General features: G+C 35.6%; 1 protein-coding gene across 4 annotated transcripts in view; it reads left to right on the forward strand.

The window, feature by feature from the left end:
- The window catches only part of Dbp21E2 (putative ATP-dependent RNA helicase Dbp21E2), a 154,781-nt gene that overhangs the window by 122,812 nt on the left and 12,002 nt on the right, over positions 1-19,967 (forward strand). For all 4 annotated transcript variants that reach the window (XM_090399301.1, XM_090399298.1, XM_090399299.1 and 1 more), the window contains exon 12: positions 12,673-12,825. In XM_090399301.1, coding sequence (XP_090255427.1) covers positions 12,673-12,825 — 153 coding nt within the window. The remainder of the gene's footprint in view (positions 1-12,672; positions 12,826-19,967) is intronic.

Here is a 19,967-nt window from a genome sequence, read left to right on the forward strand (position 1 = left end):
TGTTGTAGCCAAGGCAAGTGATAGATAATTTTTGTTGCTCTTTAGGAAATTACCACTTTGCTTATTGTAGGCCTAAAGTCACTTGAAAAGTCTACATTTTAGAGAGGTTGTATAGTGGAACTAGATTATCTTGTCTTTAGCAGTTCATGGGCTATTTTATTTTATTTTTTTTCCTTCCTTTATTTCTACATGTTTCATCTTCTTTCCTGCAATTTGCCAAGTGCTTTCAAGTCTCCAACTGTCAGGTAATCATTAATTACAGTGTTAAACATAATATGGAGTGTTAAACATTACATAATATGGAGGCATCTTCAGCATGACTTTCAAATTAAATAACTAAAATAGAAATCAGTAGATTCAACAATGAAAACACACAAACTTGCATGTATGCGATGTAGAGTGTCTAAATACATTAAGGTTCTAGTAAAAATAACATTAACAAGTGATTTCAAAAAAATGAAGATATCCTTGATACTGGGGCAAAAATTTTATGCCAATTAAATATTTATGTAAGTAACTCTGTATTATGTTTAACACTATAATTAATGATTAACTGACAGTTAGAGAGCCTGAAAAGCACTTGGCAAATTGCAGGAAAGGAAATGAAACATGTAGAAGTAAAGGAAGAAACAAAAAAGACATTGTGAACATTTTTAGCTTCTGGTTCAAAAAATATTGTCGAGCCTTCTGGTTCTCACTAAGTAGAGTTTTTTTTTTTATTTATCTGAAAATAAGTTAGCCAATCTTATGTGGAGGTAGCAGAGTTTCTCATCCTGCAAAATAGAAAACTAGCCATAAGAACACACAAGAACAGACATAATACACTGCTTCTTTAGCCTTAGTTCCTTCTTGTGAATCCAAAATGACTATACTAACAGCTATATATTTCACAATTTTTACCTTTCTAACTTTCTCTTCTCTTACATCCAGGTGGCGTAGTGGTAACATCACCCAAACTTACGGCATAATCATCATCATCATCAAATTCCTGCCATGTACCCTCAAGGGGTGTACAGGATATAACATTACTACATGAAAAAAAAAAAAAAAACTACATCATTACTAACTTCCTATCCACAATTTTCCTCCAAATCAGTCTGTCACTTGTCAAGACTCCAACATTATCAGATCTTATATTTCTATCGTCTAAGGCACTTTGTACCATAGCAATCCACCTATATCTTAGTCTGTCTCTGGGTCGCCTTGCTGCCAACCTGGCAGAGAACACTTGTTTTGCTAATCTTTCTTTGCCCATTCTGTTTAAGTGACCATACCACCTGAGATTAGCTCTGCTAATGCATTCCTGGATGCTGCCAATGTCAAGTTCTTTCCTAATATCCTCGTTTTTAATATGATATTGCCATTGATGCCATCTGTTCACGCCTCTAATCTTTCTCAGGACTCTCATATCTGCGGTCTCTAGTCTTTGGTCAAGTGTTTTACTTCTGACCCAGCTCTCAGATCCATAAGTTAAAATTGGTTTGAACACAGTCTTGTATACAGCTAATTTAGTGTTCCGACTAATTTCTCTCTTATTCCATATGAATTTATTCAATTGACTTCTTACCATACCAGCTTTGCTGATTCTGTTGTCTGTTTCTATATTTAATTTACCATCTTCAGTAAAAATTGTGCCTAAGTAGCTGAAATGTTTTACTTGTTCCACGGGTTCTCCATTCACAACACAGTTGACATTTTCAATGATTCTGCCTATTTTCATTGTCTTTGTCTTTTTATTGCTGACCTTCATACCATATCTATTACAACAGCAATTGAATTTACTCATAGAATCTTGCAGACTTGTAGCGGATTTATTTAGCAGTATAACATCATCCGGATAAAGCAAACAGCTGACATTAACATCTCCAATTTTGATATCAGGTTTAATACCACTTTCCTTCATAATGTGATCCATATAGATAATGAATAACAGAGGGAATAATATACATCCTTTTCTCACACCAGATTTAACATTAAACCATCTTCCTCTACTTCCTTCAATTCTAACTGCTGACTTACAACTCAAATAAAGACTAAGTACTGCTTGATATAATGCCCCATTGACACCATATAACTGCAGCGTATTGAATAGCTTCTCTCTTGGCACCTTGTCATATGCCTTTTCCAAATCGACAAAACTTAAATACAGATCTTTGTTATATTCCCATGCTTTCTCGACTATTTGTCGTAAAGTGAAGATCTGATCCCGACAGCCTCTATTTGGCCCGAATCCAGCTTGTTCTTCACCAAGATTTTCTTCCACAATTCTTCTCACCCGTTTCTCAAGTATACTTGCATAGATCTTGCCAGGAACACTCAGTAGGGAAATACCTCTGTAATTCTCACATTCAGTTTTATTTCCCTTTTTATATATGGGTACTATGAGAGCTCTACTCCAATCATCGGGAATTCGTCCCTCTGTCCAGGCTTTCTGAACTATGCAGTGCAGCCACCGTATGACTTTTATACCACCATACTTCAGCATTTCTGGTCGAATATCATCTACTCCTGCTGCCTTTCCACATTTCAAGTAGAAAGTGTGAAGTAGAAAAAGCCTTGGATGGCTTTTTCTACTTCACGTATGGATATGTATTCCTGACTGCATGCCTGGTCAGTGTTTTTTATTACTGTGCTGTCATCACTGCTTGTTTCATTTAGCAGTTTTTCAAAATAATTACCCCATACATCAAGGATATCTTTTTCTACCGTTTTCATGTCACCTTTATCATCTCTAACTCCTTTTACAGCACTCTTTCTTCCATTCCTAAGCTTCTTCAACAACCTCCAGAATATTTTGCCACCTTCTTGATATTTATTTTCTATATTCTTGCCAAAGTCCTCCCATGACTTTTGTTTAGCTAGTTTTACGCAGTGTTTAGCTTTCTTACATTTGTCCCTGTATTCTCTAAGAGCACAAGCTTTCTTCTTTGCGTTCACTGCTTTTTTAACTTCCTGTGTCCAGCAGGGAGTTCAAATTTTTCTATCCCTGCAGACAATCTCACCACATGCCTCTCTGGCAGAATCAATCAATGTTTTCTTCAGAGATTGCCACTGAATCTCCAAGGTTTGATTCCTGTTCTCAAACTCTCTCATTTTTTCTAGAATAACGTTTGTATATTTTAGTCTACAGTTCACATCTGAGAGCTGCTCAACTTTTATTCGCTTTAAAACTTTCTTACATGTTATTCTTTTCAATATGAAATTCAATTTTATTCTGCTCAATACTAAGTAGTGATCAATCACTTCCAATTTCAAATCCTCTGTACACTCTGGTGTCCTGCACCAGGGAGAAAACATCACTATCAACAATAACATAGTCAATGAGACTTTTCTTATTCCTAGCCTCTTCTCTCCATGTGAATTTGTGCACATTTTTATGTTGGAACATAGTGTTAGTAATAACCAGTCCATGAACAGAAATCCAACAGATATTTGCCATTATTATTAGCTTTGCGCTTTTCTCCAAATTTTCCCAAAATATTTTTGTATGTCTCACAATCATTTCCTACTCTGCTATTTAGATCCCCAACAAGGACCAACTTTTCCTTTTTCATTGTGTCAGTTGTTTTTTCTAAAGCTTCAAAAAAATTCCTGCACTTCTACCTTAGTAGACCCTTCTGTGGGACCATAGGCACAAATAAGTCTCATTGTCCAGTTCCCCATTCTCATATTTGCCCACATTACTCTACTTGAGACTGACTGCCATTCAAGAAGATTAGCCTCGTATTTTATGTTGAATACTATGGCTACTCCTTATTTTCCTTGATTGTCATTGCCTGAATATAACATTTTGTATTTATTGCTCAGAAAGATCTCACCAGTTTTGGTCTTTTTTGTTTCAGTCACCCCTATTATGTCGATCCGGTACTTATCTAATTCCTCAGCTAGCTCCATTTCTTTGCCATTCAGGCTTCTTACGTTGATAGTACCGATCTTTAACTCTGGTGATGTTGAGTTGGGGTTTGTTTTTGGATTTGTTCCAGTAGCTGACTTTTCGCTGTTCGCCCTGGTTCCCTTGCGAAAACAACGGGGGCCTTGTTTAACCGGGCAACGCCCCAGCTGGCATGAAATTTTGTCATGTTGTACCATCATTTTTTATTTTGGTTTAACCAATAAGAATACAATTTGGTCGGCTAAATCCCAAATTGCCAGCCCATCCTCGTTCGTTCAGTATCAAAGTAGATACCCAATAGGGTGCACCACGAGAAGGTGAGGATTGGACATTAGGTCAGAAGCCCTGGTCGGTTCTCCGCATTCCTTGAAAGGCTATGTGGAGGTCTCCTCTCAATTATACAGCTCTGACCCTTAAGCACCCCAAAGATTATATTAGCTATATTTAAAAGAAAACGTTTTACTTAAATCTAATTAACACACAATACAGTCTAATACACAGTTTTTAACTAATGTCATTATTTTTTTTAAAGCTAAACAATTTAGCTTTTGGAGCTCCAAACATAGGCCTACCCCCTTTCGCCACCTGACAACAATCCATAGTAATACTTATGAATTTCACAATTAGATGTTGGGAGGAAGAAAATTAAATGTAAAGGCATGTAGTAACGGGTAACAGACCTGCAGACATAGCTTACATCCAGAATTCTTCTGTCTATTTCATGGCCTCAGTAATGTCCTCTGCATGTTACATTACTCAGTCTCCCCCTCAAGAGTTTGGTAGAGTGGTAGCTAGATTATTTTCTTGCTAGTTGGCAGGCCTCTTGATAGATTACCATCAGATTCAGTTCAATGTATTATCTAGCAGCCAGCCTGCAGAAGTACTTTATTGCTGAACCAATGCATTTGGGGGGCGTTCTGCAGTGTTTTGCATGACTTTGACACTTTCACCCCCCCCCCTCCCACACACAGGGAGTATCCAAAAATAACCAGAATTATTTTTTAAGCAAATTTTATTAAAGTTTATCATCATCATCATCATGCATATCAAGGATTTATGCCTAGCATGGCCTGTTCCAGCCTTAGATGTCATCGTTTAAGAGGACGTCCTGGTTTTCTTTTTCCTAATGGCTTGTACTTTAAGGCTTGTTTTAGTAATCTTTCTGTTTTCATTCTTTGAACGTGTTCCATCCATTTATGTTTATATTTTTTAATTTTTTTCTATTACTGGTTCTTGGTTTTAATTCTTTCATAATTTCTTCATTTCTTTTGTGATCAAATAGGGTATACTTTGCAGTTTTTTTTCATGAACTTCATTTCTGCTGTTATTAATCTTTGTTTGTCTTTTTGCTTTATTGTCCAAATTTCTCTTCCATACATTAAGACTGGTAGGGCTAATGTATTGTATACTTTTAGTCTAGTTTGTTTTTGAACTAGGTTTGGTTTAAATATAGAGTTAATTACACCTGTTATTTTTAAATATTTTGCAATTTTTACATTTATATCTTTTTCATTTTCATATGTGATCATACATCCTAGTTAAATGAATTCACCTGTTCTAAGATCTTGTTATCTATTACTATTTTAGTCCTTGCTGGATTTTGTCCTTTAAAGGCCATAGTTTTTGATTTTCCTGTTGATATTATCATTCCATAATCTTTGACTATTTCATTTAAATTTAAAATATCTTTCTGTAAGATATTTTGTTCTTCATTTTGTTTTATTTTATCTAGATATTGGTTAATTCTTTGTTCATATAGCCATTGTACATTTGTGTCATTCAATAGTATAGTTTCATAACCAAATGTTTCAATTTTTCATTCTGTTCTTGTTACTTGTAGCCGTTTAGGTGGTAATCTTAATTTTATTTTAACAAGGAAGTGGCTACTGCTTATTTCATATCCTATGTGAACTCTAACATCTAATAAAAATTTTGATATCTTTTCATTTAATATAAAGTAATCTAATATTGATTTCCATCCTCTTGCAGTCCAAGTATATTTATGTATGTCTTTATGTTTATAGAAGGAATTCATTATTTTTAGGTTATTATAAACTAATCAATTTCAAAATCAAAAGTCAATCAATTTTTTATCATTCCTGTTTAGAGTATGTTCTCCATGTGTTCCTATATTATTATTAATTTTCGTATTTCCAATTCTTGCATTTAAGTCTCCTGCTAAAATTAAGTAATCATTTTTATTTATTTTATTATATATGTTTTGTAGCTGATTATAAAAATCAATATTATCCTGTTCTCTTCCTTCTTCTGGGGCATATAAACCAGTTATTGTTAAATAGCCTCTATCTATTTTTATTCTATGATAACTAATATTTAAGGAATTGACAGTGTATACTAGAAATATAAATTAAATAAACTTTAATATATACTTTCCGATATTTCGGCAAACGTCACTTTGCCATCTTCTTGGGAACTTAATACAAAGACACGTGCACACAAGTACTAAATAACAGCAAATGAGAACTGAAGCTAGGAAGCTAACGTTTTCCTAAAGTCCTGGTGGGCTATATTGGTGGTTCTTGGCCTTTGGGCTGAAGTTCTTCTGATAATTGTTTCCCAAATTTGGGGCAGTCTCATGCATCCAAATTTGTTGAAGTTTGGCATGTTCCTAAGGGCGGAGGCTGATTCCATGAATAGTCTTTCATACTTGAACTTGCTGCGGTGTATGACTGTGGCTTTCTTCCATCTTATTCTGTGGCGAGTATCCATAGCGTGGTCTGCAAGCCCAGAGTGGCTGTACTGGTGATTACATCCGATTTCACCAGTACAGCCACTCTGGGCTTGCAGACCACGCTCTGGATACTCGCCACAGAATAAGATGGAAGAAAGCCACAGTCATACACTGCAGCAAGTTCAAGTATGAAAGACTATTCATGGAATCAGCCTCAGCACTTAGGAACATGCCAAACCTCAACAAATTTGGATGCATGAGACTGCCCCAAATTTGGGAAACAATTATCAGAAGAACTTTAGCCCAAAGGCCAAGAACCACCAATATAGCCCGCCAGGGGGCACCACCAGGACTTTAGGAAAACGTTAGCTTCCTAGCTTCAGTTCTCATTTGCTGTTATGTAGTACTTGTGTGCACGTGTCTTTGTATTAAGTTCCCAAGAAGATGGCAACGTGACGTTTGCCGAAATATCGGAAAGTATATATTAAAGTTTATTTTATTTATATTTCTAGTATACGCTGTCAATTCCTTAAACATTAGTTATCATGTTTAACCAGCGTATAAGCCTCTCAACAAGAATATTTTTATTCTAGCTTTTATTATTCTTTCATTCCATAATTTATAATGTTTTAACTGTTTTGAATGGTGGGAGTTATGAATCCAAATCATGACTCCTGCTTGTGCTCTTTGGTCTCTGTTGACTCCACTGTATATCACATTAAATTTTTCGGTTCTCATAGTTCCTTTTAATTTCTTTTTTGTTTCAGTGATTACTGCTATTTGAAAATTTCTTTAATTTAATAGTTGGTCTAATTCTATTTCTTTATATGCTATTCCTCTTACATTCCAGTTTGCTCTGTGTATTATATTTTGTCGTTTCCCATAGATTCAATCCGATTATCTTTTTCTGTCAGCTTATAAGTAGAATTATGTTCTCCATGTCAGGGGACTAGCCTGACGATGGAATAGTTCAGTGGTAGGGCTGCTACCTTAAGGCTTCTGAACTAGCCTTCTTTCGAATTTAAACCCATAGGAGGAATAGGGTATATTGAAGGGGGAAAGAGTAGATTATAGAAGAATTATAGTAAGGTTTATAGAGAGGGCATAGTTGTAAGGCCAGAAATGAAAAGACCCCCATGGCCCTCGAGTACTCTAATAACATAAGGGTCATAAAATAAGATTTTTTTTCTGATAAGGCCTTATAGGAAAGATTAAAGTAAGTGGATCCTCCTCAAAGTAGAAGAAGGAGAGGGTAGATCCAGCTAGGGGTCCATGGGAGTGCCGCTTCCCTTACAATCAAGATGATTGCCCCTTATGGCCCTGTTGGTCCATGAATCCTTATTCAGTATATTCGGACCACCCCACCATGCACACGCACACACACACACATGGTGGGCTCCCCTATCCACCACAAAGGGGATGCACTCTCTAGGGTTTACCGGGTCCCCCCGAGAGATTATAGTTTATAATACCATATTCTGTCCTTCAAAGTACTCCCCATTTGAGTCACTGCACCTGTCCCAGCAATTTTTTCACTACTGGAAACAGTTTTGGAACTGCTTAATTGGAATAGTGTTTATGGCCCCCAGTGACTTTTCTTTCACTTCATCCACATCGACAAATCACTGCCCTTTCATGGTTTTCTTTATTGGAAATAAACCCTGCCACATGGAGAGAGAGAGAGAGATCAGGCGAGTGGGGGGAGGGGAGGGGAGGAACAGCCACCATGTTGTTTTTTATCAAGAACTGTTGATTAGACAAAGCCGTGTAGGCTGGAATTGTCATGGTGCAGCAGCCAATCTCTGCTACTCCCCACATTTCTGGCCGTTTTTGTCACACGCTATCACCCAACATTGCAACAGCTTCTTTTGACCTCCATTACTGTTATTGTCGAAATTTAATCAAAGAATAATTTATATTGAAAAGCTTTTTTTATCCTCAAGAAAGGGATTTTTTTTTTTCCATTATCACTTATATTTGTTTCATTTCTTTCTGTGATTTTCCTCACTTGGCTATAGACTGCAGGGACTGCCAGTTTTTCCAAACAAATTATGTAAAGCAAATAACACAGGTGACAAACCTCCCACTGGCAGATTACCATATCCATATGTTATGCTTATACTAGCAATATACAGTCATGACTGAGACTGATGACTTTTTAGATTATATAACATTTATCCCATAAAGGCTACGTAAACTTCTTCTTCCTCTCCACGTTTATCCTGCTTACAATGCAGGGTCTGCGTGTTACACTTGATGGAACTTTTTTGTTAGTACAACCTCCCCAAATGGCCTGCTGCTGCGGGGGGGGGGGGGGGGGTAATTTTGACTTTATCAGACCAGCATGTGTTCACAGGGCTGGGTTGCCTGTTCTGAGGGACAAAAAAACTCAAGTTTTCGGGAGAAAAACCCTCTACCTCCATATGAAACCAGCTAACAACTCACCTTTAGTCGAAAGAGACCAGATAAAGGTTCCTCACATCACTGACGGGAATCAAACCCAGGTCTTTCTGACCAAAGGGCTTCGTCTATACTGACTGAGCTATAGAGGCTCTGATAAAGGCTATGTAAACTGGTTTCCATAAATTAAGGAATAATGATAACTCAAAAATTGTATGTTGAATTTTTATGCAATTCAATGAAAAGCGATATGATACGATACGAGATGTGAAAGAAACACAAATAGTTTAATTCAATAACAAATGGGTGCATGAAGGCAATATTTAAAAACAAGGGATCAAAATTCTAATTACCAAATCTTTTTTTAAAATAATGCTGAGTGTTGTTTAAAAGTATCAGGTTTAATTAATCAATAAATTTAATAGAGATATGTCTGATTGTTTTAAAACAACAGCATAGAAATTATATAGAAGACAGAAGATTTAACCAAATGGATAACATCTTCACTGCCCAATTTAAGGTTGTAGATTCAGATCCTACTATGCCTTTAGATGGGAGATTATTTTCATATCCCAGTTTGAGACCATCACCCTACTTTTTGAAAGTTAGTAGTATTTGGGGGAAAAAATACCAGTTTATTCTGTACATTAGTGTTTTCAGATTATATGACACTTATCCCACCCATGGTAGCACAATAATTTGTTATAGCTTTATAACAATTTTAGGAATTATAATAAAAAATAATAAGTAAAATACAGTTGGAAATTTTGTTCAGTTTGCAGTGTATTATTATTGCTGATTTCATTTATTTTTGTTATGATGACAATTTATGAAAATTTTCAACCATTATGTAAATATATCAAGCTCATGTAGCTCGGTGGAAGTGACATTTGCCCCCCACTGTGCTTGGCTGCCTGAAGAAAGACCTATGTTCTGTTCTATTTGCCAACTAGAAGAACATTTTCCAAGCCCTTCTTCAACTGGTTCCTGAGTCAATTGATTTCTGACACAGGAAAGTTGGTTTTTTGTCCTCTAAACTCAAGAAAATTGATTGTAGAACTCACACTATCTCAGACAATAAATATATAGTGTAAGGATTAGGGACCACAAGATGGTACCACTTATCAGCTGCCTCTCTTCACCATTGCTGAGTATAATTAGTGATATTCTTGGGCCAGCTATCTCTGATTGGCTACCAGTGGAGGTTGAACTCCCCCCCCCTGAGTCTCCAAAAGTTAGATAGGGCTAAATGGCCTCGCCTACTCCCTATAAGGGAATTAAAGGCAATGTAATATATCATAGTCTTTGTCATGATGATGCATATAGTGTAAAGTTGACGAAATATGTTAACAGTTATGATCTGTTTCTATGTCTTTTTTCATTATCTTTCACTTGCCATCTTTGTAATGCTATTTTTTGAGGACATTGCAACATTTGCCCTTCAATTGAAAAGACTTGGGTTAGAAAATGCAAAGAATCTTTTCAGTTGATTGAAGGTGAGTTAGCCATTTCTCATGTGGAGATGATAGCAATTTTTCCTCCTGTAAAGCTGGCAAAATGGACAGAAAATACATGCAGTTAACACACACTAGTCTGAATTGCTCCAGTCATAATTCCATTGTAATATCACTTTTCAAATAATGGCTTTCTTGTAGTTAGGAAACTTTATATTATCCAGTATTACTGAATTTTTTATGACTATTTTGAAAGTTTGATAAACCAAGTATTCTTGACAGCTCTACTATAAGGATCACATAACTAAATCTAAGATAAAGGCTTTGTTCTCTAGTCTCTCTGATACAATAAATGTATTTCGTCATGTAACTTATATTTAACAGCCTCTCCCAAATAACTATACAAAAAAGGTATAGTAAACCACCAGAGAATTTAAAAATAATAAGCTTGGGTGTTGATGGTTATTTGTAATAGTGCTTTACAGTATAAACATCACAAAGAATAAAACTAATAATGATTAATTTATTGAGTTACTAATATTTGCTGGATATCAAAAGCATCTTCATAGCACAAATTGCTACTCAGATATTTGCAGAAACAATTCAGATTGGAACTGAAAAGAACTAATGTTCTATCAGGTTCCTCTAGAAACCAGATGAAAAAATAATAATAATAATAATAATTCAGAAAGGTTGAGTCTTAGAGTGATTGTCTCCAGGATCTTAGACAAATTAATGCAGCCATACTTACTGAGGTTAGGGAATGACTGTTGCTGATTTTAAAACTATGACTTCTGTGTGGCACAGTTATCTTCTTTCCATCAGTCTTGAGTTACCATACAGATGATTGCAAATGTAATTTTTATGTTCTTCATGGCAGAAGTTAACTGCTTTCCCAATCTATCCAAAGTGGACTAAGTAGTAGGTACAAGGAACTTTATACGCTCCAGAATGTGCAAGAGGATGAAGCTGATCCTTCAAAGAATGGATGAAAGTTGCTAGCTGAATGTATGGTTTGAAAATGGCATGAAGATTATATTTATGAAGAACTGACTGTTTTCAGGTGTATCCTGTAGGATGGGGGAGATAGGAATAGTTTTATTGTAATCTTGTGTGTCAAGTAGAAGAGGAAACAAATGAGTATATTTATGAAGAACTTTTGCTATCTTTTCAGATGTACCCTATATATATAGGGAATAGAAATAGTTTTATTGTGTCAGGTAAAAGCGAAAACAAACAACTGTCTTCCTTTCTTAGACAAACTAGTTACACAACTACCAAGTGGTTCAGTATGCTTTTCTGTTTATAAGACAGCTACACACTATGCGAAACAGTCATGCTACTGTCTATCCCAACAGTTCAACATCCTTGAAATGCTTACAGACCAGTTATGTCGCACGATAACTAAGTTCAGTGAGAAAGGCTGTGTCATTAGAACAAACAGATATCGTGCGACACTTTTTAAGTCATTGGCTTAAAAATAATATAATTTTAACACAAGATCACAATAAATCCTGTCCTCTATATCTAGGTACGTCAGAAATGATAACCAAAGTTCTTCATAAATGTAATCTTCATGGCCCTTTCAAACCACACATCCAGTTAGCAGTCATCATCTGTTCTCCAAAGAATCAGCGTCTTGGACATCCTAAAGGTATAATATCCTTTTTACCAACTTAGCTTGCTTTGGGCAGACCAGGAAATCTGCTACCATTCAAAAACTGATCATCTTTATGGTAATTCAGGAATTCTGAATATTCCTTCACAGGATTACATAGAAGAAGAAGAAGACATGCTGCATGCTATCTTTTAGAATCAACATCACTCATGAAACACTCCCAAACCTCAATAAACATAGCTGCATTAATTTGCCTAAGATCCTGAAGACAATCATTATAAGACCACATTAGTTTGATTTCTCTGAATTCATTTCATTTTTTTATCTGGTCCTACAGTTTGAATTGTTTCTACAACAATGTGTGTGTGAGTGAGTGAGTGATTTGGGCTCTGGAGATACTGGTTCAAAAACTAGCAAAATATTAGTAACCTAAATAAATAAATTATTTATTCCATTGTATTGGTGTTTATGCTGTAAAGTACTATTATGAATAGTAGAAAATTGTATAATGAATTAAATTTTTGTCTGATTTAGATATGTAGTCCTTATATTGGAACTCTGAAGAATTTCAACATAACCATAGAAATCTTAAAAACTGTGTTATATTTTTATATAGGTTCAGCATATTATAAATTTTGATTTTCCTGAACATATGTCAGACTACATTCATCGTGTTGGACGAACAGGACGTGTTGGTAGCAAAGAAATAGGTTATGTAACTAATTTTATTTGTCATGAAAATGAAGTGAAATTAGTTCAACAGATTGAAGTAAGCCAAATAAATGCCTATATTCAATATACTGTATGTATAGGTTATGCATAGTAGTTTGTTATCTCTATAAATGTTGCATTTATCTGTTAAATAAGATAACATTTTTAAGTATATTTGATTGGTTTCAGTGCAGAGATAAATTATTTTTTTGTACTGTACAGAAAAAACTATCTTTTGTTTCTTTTTCGAGGGGGGGGTAACATGAGAACGTTATTATGACTTCCTTTCTTTTAGTGTTGCACGGTGATCAGCATTCATTTTAGGCATTCGGTCATCATCTGGAGTATATACAAATATACATGGACAAGCTGAGTTAGTTACATTTCACACGGTATGCTACAGAGACAATGATTTCATCAACGGTTATTCTGGCATAATCTCTAGTGAAAATATAATATTAAAAAAAATTATGTGTGTATATATATATATATATATATATATGTGTGTGTGTAGAAAGTTTTTTTACCTTGGGTATAATATACTTTAAAGATACCAAGCTATTTTAAACCTGGTTTTAATCCATTTCCCAAATAAGCAAACAGAAGTAAGTCAAGTTTGCACCTGTAAATAGTGCAAATCTGGATGACCTGCACATAGTGCAACTCGTGGTAAAGGTGGAATAAGCTCTGATCACTATTCTTAATATTTACCCTTAATACAAAGCATATCTCCTTGAGGAGATATATGATGCTATGCATTAAAAGCAAGGGGCCACTACCCAGACTCCCACTGATGAGACCTCAATAAAGGTCAAACCCGGTCTGGGTAGTGGCCCCTTGCTTTTAATGCATAGCATCATACATCTCCTCAAGGAGATGTGCTTCGCATTAAGGGTAAATATTAAGAATAGTGATCAGAGCTTATTCCGCCTTTATCACGAGTTGCCTAAGACTTGCACTACTTGCAAGACAAGTAAGTCTTGTCTTGCAAGTAAGTCAGGTTTGCAGGTGCAAACTTGACTTACTTGTCTGTTTGCTTACTTGGGAAATGGATTAAAACCAGGTTTAAAATAGCTTGGTATCTTTAACATGTATATATATATATAATAATAAAAAAAACCAGATAAAATGAATTAATTATTTCAAAACTACATCAGAGCTAAATTCCATTTAAGATAACATTCTTTCATATAGATAGTTTGCTTACAGTAACAATGATGTCCTAGTTTAACATGACAATTGTTATATTAGATTTAAGATTCTGGATTATCCACAGTCCTGTTTATCGTTAACTCTTAGGGAGAAAGGTTCCGTGGGTAGAATATGTGCCTTCCATATGCTTGGGATTTTCAGACCATCATTATTGTTCAGATTAGGGTGGTTGATAAGAATCTCACAGGCTTCCTTAATATAATAAATTTAGTTTAATACTTTATCCAAGTGTTAGCAAACAAAGTTTGCGCCTGAAAATATCTTCAGGACTGAGCTAAGGTAGTACAACACCAGGCAACTTGTAGCAAAGGTGGACCAAGCTAACATCACTCCTATCTCAGTATCTCCCATAATGCAAAACACATCTCGCAGATATGTATAATGTTAAACATTAAGGGAAGGGCCACTACCCAGACCAATTTCAACCTTTATTGAGGTCTCGTCAGTGGGAGCCAGGCCCAGAAGTGAAGATACCAAGGCAGAAGCAATGGAGAGGTCATCTTTACCTATAGGAGTTGCCACCTTATTATTAAATTACTCTGGATTTAGAGAAAGATGTTGAAAGTTTATTTTTCACTTGGTTAGACTGTAATAAATTTAGTTTAATCCTTTATCCAAAGTGTGAGCAAACAAAGTGTGCGCCTGAAAATATCTTCAGGACTGACGTAAGGTAGTACAACACTGAGCAACTCGTAGCAAAGGTGGACCAAGCTAAGGCTTCCTTAAATTTATTCATACCATGTTTTGGTGTGATGTGGTAGAGCATGGTGGTTTTTTCCCATGAGATCCTATGGGTTGTATCCAAGACATCTGGTGCTTTTCCCGTCAATTCTATGTAAAGTGTTCAGGACATGATCAGAAAGGCCAGCTTCACCATAGTTATTATATTTAAGTGTTGTTTATGTTCTTTTTGTCTGATAGGAATTGTGCTTCCTGTTTCCCTTATATATGGTAGATTACAGGTGCATTGAATATGGTATACTCCAGGGTGGGCCAGTGGAGGGAGTGGATCTTTGGATGAGTTGAGTAAACTTTTTAAATTTGCAGGCGGTTTAATGGTAGCTTTGAGTTTGTATTTCTGTAGTATTCTGTTTATTTTATCTGATTTCCCTTTAATGTAAGGAATGGTTATAGTTTTATTGTAGTCTGATTTATCTTTGTTTTTTATTGAGGTCTTGTAGAGAATTTTGTTAACAGTGTTTTGGCTGTAACCATTTTTTAGGAAAATATTGCTGATAACTTTAAATTCATCTTTAAGTGCTTGTTCATTGGAGCAAATCTTCAAAGCCCTGTTTTTGAGAGTATTAATGACACCTAGTTTTTGTGTTGGGTGGTGGTAGGAGTTTATGTGTATATATTGGCCAGTATGTGTCGGTTTCCGGTAAACAGTGAAGGAAAGACTCCAGAAGGAAGACATTAACGAGTGAATCTAGAAACAGAAGTGTGTTCTGCTTTCACAATCTCAATTGTGAACTGTGTGCATTTGTGTTGTTTGTTTAGGTGACTAAGGAAAGTGTCTAGTGTCCGGCAGCCATGGGGCCAGATCGCAAAAACATCATCAACGTACCTAAGCTGGATTTTGGGTTTTAAAGGAGAGGAATTTAGAGCATGTTGCTCAAAATGTTCCATATAAAAGTTGGCAATGGGGAGGGGGATAATGGCAAGCCGATGGCTGTACCTTCTTTTTGTAGGTAGAAAGTGTTTTGCCATACAAAATAACCAGAATGTAATACATATGCAAAGAGCGCTGTGATATCTGGATGGAATTTGTCCTGTAAAAGAAGGATTGTGTCATATTGGAGGCTTAATGGATTGTATACAGCACTCAGAAAGGATTAAAACAGAATTTAATACTTCCTATATATTTCGTCTCAGTAAATGAGACATCTTCAGGGATTACAAAAAAAAATAATGTAACATAAAAACAAATAACAAACAATACTAAGCCCAACCACGTGAGTGACACTAAAGTCCTATCTAGGTGGAGCATCCTCTAAGGGTAGTTGTAAATGGCCTGGAATGTAAAGTGGAACATCTGGTGAAAAGCGTTTCCCAAATCTTAGGAAGCTTAATGCAACCATATTTGTTGAGATTTGGTTGATTCCTGAGAGCTGCTGCTGATTCTAAAAATTGTCTCTCTCTTTTGAATTTCCTGTGGTAGAGTATGGTGGTTTTTTTTCCATGAGATCCTGTGGGTTGTATCCAAGACATGGTCAGCCAGGCTTGACTGACCATAGTCATGTTTGCAGATGTATGATTTATGTTCCTCCAGGCAGATAGTGACTGATCTGCCTGTCTGTTCGAAGTAAGCCAGTTTACAGGAACAGGGTACTTTATGGATGCCAGGCACTGAGAGAGGAGGGAGCTGATCTTTCGTAGAGCCGATAAGGGTAGCAAGTTTGCGGTGGGGCTTAAATGCTGTGTGTAGGTTGTACTTTTTTAAATTCTTGGCTATTTTTTCGGATGTGCCATGGATGTAGGGTATGGTGATGGCATTTCTAAACTCCTTCTGAATGGAAGACCAAGGAAAGGGGGGAGGACCTGACTAAAAAAAAAAAAAACAGGTCCTCCCCCTTTCCTTGGTAAACTGGCTTACTTTGGACTGACAGGCAGATCAGCCACTATCCGCCTGGAGAAACATAAATTATACATCTGCAAACATGACTATTGGCAGTCAGGCTTGGCTGACCATGTCTTGGATACAACCCATAGGATTTCATGGAAAAAAAACCACCATGCTCCACCACAAGAAATTCAAAAAAGAGAGACTATTCTTAGAATCAGCAGCAGCTCTCAGGAATCAACCAAATCTCAACAAATATGGTTGCATTAAGCTTCCTAAGATTTGGAAAATGCTTATCACCAGATGTCCCACTTTACATTCCAGGCCACCTACAATCGCCCTTAGAGGATGCTCTACCTAGATAGGACTTTAGTGTCACCCACGTGGTTGGGCTTAGTATTGTTTGTTGTTTTTATGTTACATTAGTGTTTTTGTAATCCCTAAAGATGTCTCATTTACTGAGACGAAATATATAGGAAGTATTAAATTCTGTTTTAATCATTTCTGAGTGCTGTATACAATCTATTAAGCCTCCAATATGATGTCCTCACACCACTTAAGCCTCTACACACGGAAGGATTGTGTCATTGATTGGCACATTCATAAAGAGGGCAGAGATGTCAAAACTGACTAATAAATCATCTTTTTCTAATGTAATGTCATTGATTATGTTTATGAAGTGCTATGTGTTTCTGATATAGGAGGGGAAAATGACCTACCAACTCCTTGAATGTTGATGCTAATTTCTTGGCCAGGTGGTAATTTGGGCTGTCTATACCTTCATAAGGTATAGACAGCCCAAATTACCACCTGGTAATTTGGGCTGTCTATACCTAAAAAGATAATAAATCATCTTTTTCTAATGTAATGTCATTGATTATGTTTATGAAGTGCTATGTGTTTCTGATATAGGAGGGGAAAATGACCTACCAACTCCTTGAATGTTGATGCTAATTTCTTGGCCAGGTGGTAATTTGGGCTGTCTATACCTTCAACTATCGGCCGGAGTGGTGTGTTTTGTTTGTGTATGTTTGGTAGACTATAAATTCTCGGAGAACGAGAGTAGTGCAGAAGTAATTTTTTGACTGCATCTTCTGGCCATGTAGTAACTGATTTAAGTAGTTTCTCGGTTTCTTTTTCATTTTATTGGTAGGGTCGTAGTTAACAAATCGATATGTATTGTTGTCCGAGACTAGCAGATTAATTTTTTCTAAATATGTGGTTCGGTTTAGAATAATGGTGGTATTGCCTTTATCGGTTTTAGTTATTATGAGGTCCCGATTTGATTTTAGTGATTTCACTGCTGTTAATTCGTGTTTCGTTAAGTTGCTTGTTATTGCTTTCTAATAATTTACATTAAAATGTTGGCAGTTTCTAAACGTATTTTATCTACTATGGTAGTTGGGATGAATCTTAAGCCTCTTTCAATATTATAAATAAAATCCAGCTAATTAATTAATTATTTAGGAACTACATCAAAGCTAAATTCTATTTAAGAAAACATATAGAGGAAACAGGACACACAATTCCTATCAGAAAAAGAGGAACATAAACGACACATTAAATATAATAACTGTAGTGAAGCTGGCCTTTCTGATTATGCCTTGAACATTTTACATAGAATTGAAAAAGCACCAGTTGTTTACATCACACAAAACATGGTATGAACGTAAATTTAAGGAAGCCTGTGAGATTCTTATCAACCACCCTAATCTGAACAATAATGATGGTCTGAAAATCCCAAGCATATGGAAGGCACATATTCTACCCATGGAACATTTCTCCCTAAGAGTTAACTATAAACAGGACTGTAAGATTCTGGATCAATAATCCAGAATCTTAAATCTAATGTAACAATTGTCATGTTAAACTAGGACATCATTGTTACTCTAAGAAAATTATCTATATGAAAGACTGTTTCTCTTATGTTATCTTAAATAGAATTTAGCTTTCTATTTAAGATTTTGATGTAGTTTCTAAATAATTAATTAATTTTATCTGTTTTTTTTAATTATATATATATACATATAATTTTTTTTTATATTATAGTTTCACTAGAAGTCATGCCAGAAGAATAACCGTTGATCAAATCATTGCTGCTTTAGCATACTGTGTGAAATGTAACTCAGCTTGTCCTTGTATACTCCAGATGATGACCTTAATATGATGGTGAAAACATTAAGAAATTAAAATAGTTATTTATAACACAGTTGTTAAAGTCCATAATTTCTAAAATGAATGCTGATCACCGTGCAACACTAAAAAGGATTCTGATAATTCATGGAGATTCGACCCACAAGTGATGCAATCAATACAGTAAGTTGAAGATTCATGTTTCTGGTTTGATCAATCAACTCCCATTTTTAAAACATTATAGGGACAGCAATATCATTCCGAATTGCATCAAACTAAAGAGAAAATTTACCTCAACAAAGGTGCATTGAATATACCACCGTATGGAGAAAGCGTTACTCAAAGAACAGATCCAGGCAACTAGAAAAAACTTGGCCTTTACTTAAAACCAAGTATCAAATTTAAAAGCTGAACTTTCGAGTTACTTGAATGCAGATATTTGTGCTATCCTTGAGATTATGGGCAACTTGGCAAACCATATCCTTCAAACTAAGAAAGAAAATCTCATATCCAAATTTCATAGACTAAAAGATCAACAAAACCAACGGACATTTTTGAATTTCTCCACAGTAAACGTTAACAACCAACCAAAAGCAAGAAATAACAGGAACCACCTATTGCCGTCAGGTAAAAGTAACATAGTCAACCTATCCAACCACGCCTTAAACAAAGATGAACTCTTGCTACTCAGCAAAGGTTTAAACTTTGCCACAGCACCCAGATTGATGAACAAACTGGATTTTATTTATTATATTGAAAGAGGCTTAAGATTCATCCCAGCTACCATAGCAGATAAAATACATTTAGAAACTGCAACCATTTTAAATGTAAATTATTAGAAAACAATAACAAGCAACTTAACGAAACATGAATTAACAGCGGTGAAATCACTAAAATCAAATCCAGACCTCGTAATAACTAGAGCCGATAAAGGCAATACCACCGTTATTCTAAACTGAACCACATATTTAGAAAAAACGAATCTGCTAGTCTCGGACAACAATACATATCAACTTGTTAACTATGACTCTACCAATAGAATAAAAAAGAAAACAAAGCTACTTAAATCAGTTACTACATGGTCTGAAGATACAGTCAAAAAATTACCTCCACGTTACGCTTGTTCTCCGAGAATTTACGGTCTACCAAAGATACACAAACATAGCACACCACTCTGGTCAATAGTTGAAGGTATAGACAGCCCGAATTATCACCTAGCCAAGAAATTAGCGTCAACATTCAAGGAGTTGGTAGGTCATTTCCCCCTACTATATCAGAAACACACAGCACTT

The sequence above is a fragment of the Typopeltis vanoorti genome, chromosome 10 (assembly GCF_054136105.1).
Source record: "Typopeltis vanoorti isolate ZY-2024b chromosome 10, IOZ_Tvanoo_1.0, whole genome shotgun sequence".
Lineage (NCBI taxonomy): Eukaryota > Metazoa > Arthropoda > Arachnida > Uropygi > Thelyphonidae > Typopeltis > Typopeltis vanoorti.